This window comes from Leiobunum rupestre, chromosome 10 (genome assembly GCF_980474605.1).
Source record: "Leiobunum rupestre chromosome 10, qqLeiRupe1.1.hap1, whole genome shotgun sequence".
Taxonomy (NCBI): Eukaryota; Metazoa; Arthropoda; class Arachnida; order Opiliones; family Sclerosomatidae; genus Leiobunum; species Leiobunum rupestre.
The window spans coordinates 38,840,498-38,850,602 of record NC_143393.1 but is presented as its reverse complement, the minus strand read 5'-3'; the positions used below and the strand labels follow the sequence as shown (position 1 = coordinate 38,850,602).

Sequence of the window (10,105 nt, the reverse complement as noted above, 5' to 3'; positions counted from 1 at the left end):
ATGGGAACTCTCTTCAGTTAGTTCAATTCAATTCTTTATTATTATTAAGAAATACAAACAAGTAATTGAGGGCCAAGTCATCTAGCGACTTATAGCCCTTGCAGATTTAAAGTTAAATTTAACGGCTCGTAATTATTATCGTTAACTAAGTCACAGTGATTAAGGACGCTGAGAACAACAAACTAACGATACATGGTGCCAGAATTATCAAAATCTACGCCTGATTTGTAATTTTTTTTTCGTAAACGCCGGAAGGGAGAATGGGAGGTTTAGTAGCGCCAAAGGAGCTAATTAAGCCTTAACAGCAACGCAGACCAAAATTGGCGACTTTTTAAACAACGATTTACGTTATATGAAGAGGCCACCTCACCATCTAAAGCAAGGTCATATTCACAGAAACTAGCATTGCTTTTGCATGTAGCAGGACAAGCGGCAATCGACGTTTTCAATACATTTGAGTTTGATGTAACAACTCCAAAGAATTATGCCAATACACTAACAAAGTTTGAAGATTATTGTAGCCCTAAGAAAAATGAAGTTCACGAGAGGCAAGTTTTCCGTTGGCGAATGCAGCTAGAGGGAGAGTCTATTGAACAATATGTCACAGACTTGAGACTAAAAGCTAAGACATGCAACTTTACAGAAGATTATAACATGATTAGAGACCAAATCGTAACTGGAATAAGAGATAAGAAGTTACGTAAACGCATGATGGCAGAGGCTGACACTGATTTGACATTAGCAAAAGCTGTGTCTATATGTCAAGCAGCTGAAACACTGGCAATGCAACTTCAGGCATGGGGCGAAAATGTTTCTACACATGAAGCCCACAAAGAACAGGTTGATGCAATTAGCCATAAACAAGTGAAGAAACCCACTAAAAATAAGCTGAAAAAAGAAGAGTTTTTACCACAAAAGCAATCGTCTGGATCATCTATAAGTAAAATCAAGAATTGTTATAGGTGTAAAGGCACTTACGAAGTAATGAAGTGTCCAGCAGACGGACAAAAATGTCTAAAGTGTGGAGGTAACAATCACTTCGCCAAAGCGTGTAAAACACCGAACAAAAAGGTACACAACGTTGACACAAAAGACAGTGACAGTGATGATTATATATTTGAAACATGCCGTCACAGTTCAAAAACTGGAAATTCCTGAATTAACTCTGAAGCACAAAGAGGAAATACAGACCGTGCCACGCGAGTGGATAGTTCAAGGCCAGGTTGGAGAAACAATCATGGTGCCGTTCAAGGTAGATACTGGGGCACAAACTAATCTTCTTCCTTCGAAATACTATCATAGCTTGAGTCAGAAGCTAACAATGAGACCTTATGAAAAAACATTTACAGGCTACATGGGAGAACTAATCCCAACTCATGGTTTTATCAGGGTTCCAGTTCAAGTGGGTAAAGTCAAAATTTTAACGAAGTTAGTCATAGGTCCAAACAACAAGAAACCGATATTAGGACTTCGATCGTGCGTGTCTCTTGGATTGGTTGATTCAACTAAAGGTTCCGAGTCGACGCCGGTAGCGGTAATTTTAACTGGAAAAGAAACAGGGGCAACCAAGTTTGAGGAAAATGTTTCAGTGGAAAGCCAAGCAGATAAGTGTCGAGAAGACATTGTAGCAAAGTATCCAACTGTATTTACTGGAATAGGGTACGTGTTGGAAACCAAGTGTACGATCAAACTGAGAGATGATGCCGTTCCAGTTATCGCTCCTCCTAGACGAATTCCTTTTGCCATGAAAAGCAGACTTAAGAAAGAGCTTGATTCGATGGAACAACAGGGTATTATCAGGAAAGTGAACGAACCGACCGATTGGGTCAGTCCATTGGTACTGATAGAAAAGGAAATAAAATCTAAAATAAAGGTCAAGGTCGTATAGGAATATGTCTAGATACGAAAATATTTGTCGAGAGCACTTCCAAATTCCTACCAAGGAAGAGATACAAGTAGAATTAGCCGGAGCCAAGTCTTTTTCCAAGTTGGATGCGGCTTCGGGATTTTATCAGATACCGCTTGACGAGGCGAGTGAGTTGTTAACCACTTTTAATATCCTTTTGGTCGCTATTGTTTTAAGCGAATGCCATTTGGAATTGCTTCCGCGCCTGAGATTTTTTCAAAGCATTTAGTCAAGTGTCTGACTCAGCCACGGGTACCAAACCCCTTCACGATGACGTTTCAATTTGGGGTAAAACGATAGAGGCACATGACAGAAATTTGTACGAAGCACAAAACAGGCTATCAAAAGCAAAGGCAAAATTGAATCCGGCAAAATGCGAATTCCGAGTTAGATCTGTAAAATATATGGGATAAATTATCTCAAAGGACGGAATGAAACACGATCCAAGCAAAGTTGAGGCCATAGAGAAAATGCCAACTCCACAGTCAAGAGCAGAAGCGCAGAGGGCCTTAGGAGTAGTAAACTACTTGGGGAAATATGTTCCTAATTTATCGGCTCACACAGTGCATTTACGCAGTTACCTAAAACTGAACCTTGATCCGCAGTGGTCAGAGGAACATGACAAGGAGTGGAAGTATATCCAAAACGTGTTAATGAGCGAGCCAGTTCTGTAGTTTTATGACCCGTCGAAGAACACTAAGGTATCAACTGATTCATCGAATTACGGCCTGTTGCTCCAAGATCATAACGAACTATGGAAGCCTATTGCGTATACGTCACGAGCTCTAACTGATGCTGAGACCAGATATGCGCAAATTGAGAAAGAGAGCTTAGGACTTGTATTTGGATGTACTAAATTTCACAACTATATATACGGAAAATCAGTGACCGATCACAAGCCTTTGTTAGCAATGGCCAAAAGACCTATAGCTGATGTCCCTCCAAGATTATAGAGATTGTTCCTAAAGTTGACAAAATACCAGTATAAACTAGAGTTCAAACCAGGTAAAGAATTAATCGTAGCCGATGCACTCTCTCGTGCAACTTTACCAAATCGGAAAGAAGACTTCGTGTGGCAAAATGACACAGAAATACACGTAAGCGAAGTAGTAAAAAGCTCACCAGTATCTGGTGCAACGCGGGAACGATTACGAGACGAAACTGCTAGAGATCCAATTCTACTGTCCGTGAAAGATCAAATAGTAGATGGCTGGTCCACTGTAGATTCTAAATTACACGCGTACGCTTTAGTGAAATCTGAATTAACAGAAGTAGACGGATTAGTTCTTAAGGGCACAAGATTCGTAGTTCCGAAGAGCTTACAACCGGAGATGTTATGTCTTATTCACGATGGCCACTTAGGGATTGAAAAATTCCGCAGACGTGCCAGACAAGCTCTCTATTGGCCAAATCTAAATTCCGATATTGAACAAAAATGTAAGAGTTGTGCAACCTGCAATAAGCTACAGTACATTCCGCAACACGAACCTCTGATGATGAGAGAAACTCCAAGTACGCCATGGGAAAGAGTCGGTACTGACCTATTCCATCTTTCAGGCAAAGACTATATTGTTGTTTATGACTCGCACTCTTCATACATAGAAGTTGAAGCTATGGGATCTACAGCAACAAGTACAGTCATACGAAGTCTTAAGAGAATTTTTCCACGATACGGAATACCGGTCGAACTTTTGTCTGACAATATGCCGTTCGATTCAATGGAATTTCGGCAGTTTGCGAAAGATTATGATTTAAAATCGAAGAAATCAAGCCCGAAATATCCGCGTTCTAATGGGCTAGTGGAGAAAGGAGTGCAGATAGCTAAACGTTTGAAAAAAAAAGCCATCGATTCGGGAGACGATTTCGATCTTGAATTGCTGAGTTACCGTAACACGCCGTTGGATCATGGCAAATCACCAGCGCAGCTACTAATGAACCGAAATCTACGCACCAGAGTACCGCTTTATCAAAAGCCGACCTGTACACCGAAGATCCCTAAACAAACATAAACGACGAAGGGGCGGACTCTTCCAGTACTACAACCAGGTGACGTTGTGAGGGTTCAAAATCACAATGATTCTACGTTCGAAATTGAACAGTCTAGGAACAGACATTTTTAAGAGTGTAGAATCAACCGAAAGCGTTAAGGGCTTTTTGGGATCAAAGTAGGTGAGTATACCTGTACTGTGGATGCGAGATGTTTTAGGGAATCGTAATGATGTTGGTGGTCGCTTTTCCATTTGGAAATAACATAACATCGAAATGAAGCAGTATCATAATTTACCGATGGAATACACCGTTTATCAGGATTAACTTCCACACCAGAAGATGTAATGACGTGGCCGATATATTTGAGTCGATCAACAGCCAATGCCATTTTCTTACGTCCAAAGCGAAGGCGAACATCATGAGCCCGCTGTAACACACGGTGTAACGAGTCTTTTTGTGTGTGAATGTTATCCAGGGCAATGAGAAAATCGTCAGTTGGCAAACCTTAGAACCGGTGATGAGGCCATTCAGGCCATTGGGGTAAATGAGATATCGAAGACGCCGTACGGTGACGCAGCTGTACAAAGATGGGAACTCTCTTCAGTTAGTTCAATTCAATTCTTTATTATTATTATTAAGAAATACAAAGAGGTAATTGAGGGCCAATTCATCTAGCGACTTATAGCCCTTGCAGATTTAAAGTTAAATTTAACGGTTAAAAAGAGAGAACAACAAAACAAACAAACAAATATATACAGGATGTTAATTAAAAAACGATACAGTGCCAATTACTCAAAATGTGTTTAATGTAAGAATTTGAAATTTGCAGGTTACATAGAGGGTGCAGGGGGACAAATGTCAATGAAAATTTCAATGACCTAGAACCGGGTCTTCAAGGTCATTCAATTTTTATCTCGAGAACCATTAGGATTAGAAGAATGGTTCGAATTATAAAAATGCCCGCCAAGGCTTTGTAAGTCAAATTACCTTTTATCCGAGGTAAATAAACCAATAAAACTCCAAAATAAACGTTAATTAATAGATTTAACACGTACCAAGTATTATTATTAATTTCTTTAGTTAAAATGTTTTAAATACAAAAGAAACTAAATGAGTAATTTAAATAAATAAGAAACTAAACAACGGGGAACATGTAAATAGCAATATTTTATCGTGGTTTTTATGGACCGACTAAGTTCAAACAATGGTTGATTTCATATACTAAATGACTGTATATAAATTTAAGTTGACTAAAATCGATAACTTCATTTATTCTTAGCAACGAGTTCTTTTGAAAAAGCTCGATATTAGGATGTAGCCAAGATACATTGAATATTTTTTTATTATTCTCTTTTGGATAAGCAAATTCTATTTATATTATTTTGGGAGGTGTTTCCCCATAAGCAACGGTACCATATGTTAGGTGAGAATAAAATATCGTATAGTATAATTCAAAATGGATTTTACTAGGAAAGAATTCTTTAGTTTGAGTGATAAGGTGACAGACATTAGCAAGGATTTTGCCGAGACTATTTGTTTGCTCATTCCAATTAAGCTTATCATCAAAAATTTTACCAAAATAAGTATATTTAAACACTCTTTCTTATACGCGGATGACTAATTAAAAACTTAAGGGTATATAAACTTAAGTTTTTAATTAGCATTATTAAGTCATCCGCGTATAGGATATTTTTTTTTAAATGTATTACACTTGAATAGGATAATTTATGTAATGGGGTATTGTAAAACTTTGATGCTAATGAAAATGTAAACTCAAACCCAAATTTCAGGAAATGTTTATATTTGTGCCTAGGTTATGAGAGTACATTCTCATTGTTCTGAATTATATGCCAAAAGCGAATCTTTTCTTGTGCTTCTATACATTTAAAAAAATAGTTTTGAATAAACTTATTTTTTCTGCAAAACGGAAACTTAATGAGGATTTTCGTAGCCGTAAGTGGGTGCTTATTTTAAAGTTTGATCAAAATTTTATCTAAGTCTTTTTAATTTAATGTTAATCAAAAACTAGAGCCAATAGAGTAAAACATATTTCAAATTATAAAAGAGCACACTCTTTTTCCAATTTCCAAATCTTAAAAACCAATAATGATCACGAGATTACACAAATCTTACTTAAAGCAAAACTTAATCCAAAAGAGACCAATTTACAAAAAATATAAATAAAAAATTTGAAATTTGATCGCGACACTTGAAACATATTCATATTAAAGGTAGATAAACCAACAAAAAAATCTTTCACCATCGAGCCACAACGATTGATGATTTCTAGAAGTCTAAAGCTTTTTCTCCACTTTAAAATTTCTTTATGCAATTTCTCATTTCTGAAATTACAACGAATAAATGCCATTACTCATTTCTGAAATTACAACGAATAAATGCCATTATTCATTTCTGAAATTACAAACGAATAAATGCCATTACTCATTTCTGAAATTACAACGAATAAATGCCATTACTCATTTCTGAAATTACAACGAATAAATGCCATTACTCATTTCTGAAATTACAAACGAATAAATGCCATTACTCATTGCTGAAATTACAACGAATAAATGCCATTACTCATTTCTGAAATTACAACGAATAAATGCCATTACTCATTTCTGAAATTACAACGAATAAATGCCATTACTCATTTCTGAAATTACAACGAATAAATGCCATTACTCATTTCTGAAATTACAAACGAATAAATGCCATTACTCATTTCTGAAATTACAACGAATAAATGCCATTACTCATTTCTGAAATTACAACGAATAAATGCCATTACTCATTTCTGAAATTACAAACGAATAAATGCCTTTATTCAGTTCCGAATATATTAAATATTTTGAAGTTCTAAAACAAATTTTTTTCTAATTGAAAGTGCATTTCCGGAAAGTGGACGATTTCTTGTATTTCTCTTAGCCGTCTATCTACACTCAAACGCCAGTCAATCTGACACCAGTCTTTTAGGAATCTACTGCTGGTTGAATCATTGAGCTTCTAACCCATTTTTCTTGAGCCCATCCGTGCAATAAGCGTTCCTGGACCAATGTGCCATATTAGCTACAATATTAGACAATTTTAAAGCCATTCCTTTAGAATTATTATGACATTTGTATCTTTAGATTAAATAATTAAAATCGTATCAATAAATTAAAATGGCTTGTATTTGTCTTCAAACTTATTTTACTTCTAAAAGGGCATTAATGAACTTTTGCCACTTGTTATTAAAGTTTCTCGCCTCACGAATAAAAAACAATTGATAGTTTAATGAAAACAATTTGGTTCAAGGAAGAATATTGTTGGCCAGATTTAAGGCTGTGTCCGGTTTTTGGGGTAGTTTTTTGGGAGCCCATATCTCTGAAACGAAGCACTTTAGGACCCATGTTTACAAGACATTTTTTACTCATAGAGACCCATAGAATGCATATAGAAAGTTTCGGTACTCTTATCCGTAACACCCTGTATGTATTTTATATATGGAATTTGTTGTAATCATTTTTGAACTATCTTTAGTCTCAAACCGACAGATTTGTTCATCTTCAGGGTGACCATACATACTATATTTCCTAAATTTTTAATGCCGTCCTGTAAATTCCTTTATTTTCATATATATATATCTATAATTTCACGGTCTTTGGAAAATGAAAGACATTTTTTGTACGTTTCATAGAACATCTAGTTCTAACACGGCCACTTTCGAACAAATCTGGAAATGTACGGACTTTGTAAATCCGCTAAGTGATTCAATAATGCAAGAAAGCAGTGTATGAAAAATTATCAAAATTCTTGTTGATTCGAGTCAAAAGTATATCGATATGCTATAATTACCTTATTATTTTTCCTATATTTCCTTATTTAGTGTCCTATATTTTCCTAAAATACGGCTATTTTATTTCCTTCTAAAATTCCTATTTTTCCCATAAATTTTTTAAAAACTTTCCCTGGTCGCCCTGCATCCTATACTTTGCATTTTTAAGTTAATTTGTATTGTAAATTTAAACCTTTTTACGTCTCATTATTCAATTGCACTTTTGCTATATTTAATATGTTACGTAAATTCTTAGATGCTTTAGAGCTTTTCTAGTTTCTTCTTCAGTTAATTTTCCAAAATGCTTTAGTCGTTCAAACATTATAAATATAATTTATTTAATGTTAGTTTATGGTGTACTAAAAATACTTTAATTCCATTTGGGGTTGCGTTAAATAGGAATAATCACTGGTCGAAATCATCAGAGCTAAGTGCAAAATATAAAATAATTTTTTAACATTTAAAATAAGGTGATATAAGATAATGTTCCTATTTTAAAGGGTTAAAATATCCTCCTATATTGGATATGTTTATAAATACAAGTGGTAATAAATAATTTTATAGCTTAAAGAAAATAATCTAGAATAATTTTAAGTTTCAATTTATCAATAAAATTTAAGATGTCATTGTCTCAATCAATTTCTTTTTTTCATGTAATCGTAGGTATATGATACGTGAACTAGAAATGAAACAGCTTTTCGTCAATTTTATTAATAATTCATGCAATATATGATATTTAAACATTATTATAGTCAGTTTTGCAGTCAGTCCAACGAAGTTTCGGGGTCAGTTAGCCGTCACATATAGTCGGTATAGAGTCACGTTTAGAAATTGGGCCGACTGTGGCCCGACGTCGTTTTGGAGTAGGAAACAGTCAACCTTTAAGGGACATCAGCGTCGGTAGTGACCACAATACGCTACTGCTCACATTCAGAAGTCATCCTTCACGTGTCCAAAGAAAAGTAGTCAAACAAACCGAGCAACGTTGGCGACTGCTTATTTGGCCCAGGTCAAAAGATAATTGTTGAATTTGGAAGAACTGTCATATGACGTTATCAAGGGAGTGATTCACGACTCAGCGACAGGAAATATTGGAAAATGCGTCAAAGATCGGCGTGAGCGATTCTAAAAACGATGGTTTGATCAAGAGGTTCAAGACGCCATTCAGTTTGGAAAATACTCCAATAGAGCTCTTCTGAGAGCCCGCAACATGAATGAGCCACCATCGGAAAACAAATTATCAAGGACCAGTATCAGAAAGCCCAGTACGCGGTCAATGATTTGGTCGCGCACAAAATCAAGACCATCGACGAACGTACTATGAAAGACGCTGGAAAATTAGTTGGACGATATTTCTGCAGACAAGTGTTGGTGGAGCAAAGATGAAATGGGCCCTACGGTCAGCCTAAGAGATGAAACCGGTATTCTCCTAAAAAAGGTTCAAAAGATTTCAAACAATGTGGAGTCCTCTGCGTGTGAAGAGGGGAAAATGGCGATAGCTCACGACGGTCTTCGTTTGGCGGACAACCCTAGTACGCTCATTTCGGAAATGTCTCAAAATAGGGGACTTTTAGCCCCCATAGCTCCAAAAGAGGTAAATGAAACCATTCGTCGGAAAAGGTGGCGGGTTAAGATGCCATCACCAATGAGCTGATCCAAGCCCTCGACGTTGAAACCCGAAAAGTTCTACTCGATACTTTCAATAAAATCACGATCACGAATGACGTTCCCGAATCTTGGGCCTTAATGGAGATTCGACTAATATTCAAATTCGGCGCTAAAGACCCGTCGATATTAGATTCCTATCGGTCCATTGCCCTGTCTCAGTGTCTGTCCAGACTTTATGTGGCAATCCAGAAAAAAACCACCGAATCAACGGAAAATGCCAGAATGGTTTTAGGAGAGACCGAAGAGGATGGGATAATTTATTCGTTACCACGCAAAAAATAGAAATAGCTTGCAAAGAGAATAATCAGGAGCCGGATACCAACCAGGAGCCGGTTGGTATCCGGCTCCTGTTTGGTATCGAGTTCAGGTTGTGCCTTGGATTGTGAATGTTCTTTCTTGGTTTGACGTTGCAATGCCACTGATTTTGACAATTTGCTTCTTTTCCTCGGCTTATATCTTTGTGTACTCCCCATGTTTTAAGACTTCGAATAAAATACTAAATATTGTCCCGCACAAAATAGGTCGTTGAAGCGACTTTCACAGCTCTGACCAGCTATCACGGGGCACAAACTCAAATACTCGATGTGAAGAAACGTAGGAAACTTTTCTTTCAATTTTTTAATGATGGGTGAGTCACAGGAATTTTTGGGGTTTTCGCTCAATACAGGCTAAGTTCAATACAGTCAGGGAGGGGGGGGGAGTGTGTCATAATTTATAGCCCG

General features: G+C 36.6%; 1 protein-coding gene across 1 annotated transcript; it reads left to right on the top strand.

Annotated features, from left to right (window-relative positions):
- Positions 1 to 1,158, top strand: LOC149925620 (uncharacterized). Its single transcript, XM_090161791.1, has 2 exons — positions 1 to 16; positions 359 to 1,158. The coding sequence occupies exons 1-2, from the start codon at positions 1 to 3 to the stop codon at positions 1,156 to 1,158; spliced, it is 816 nt and encodes a 271-aa protein (XP_090017917.1).
- Positions 1,159 to 10,105: the final 8,947 nt, after the last annotated feature.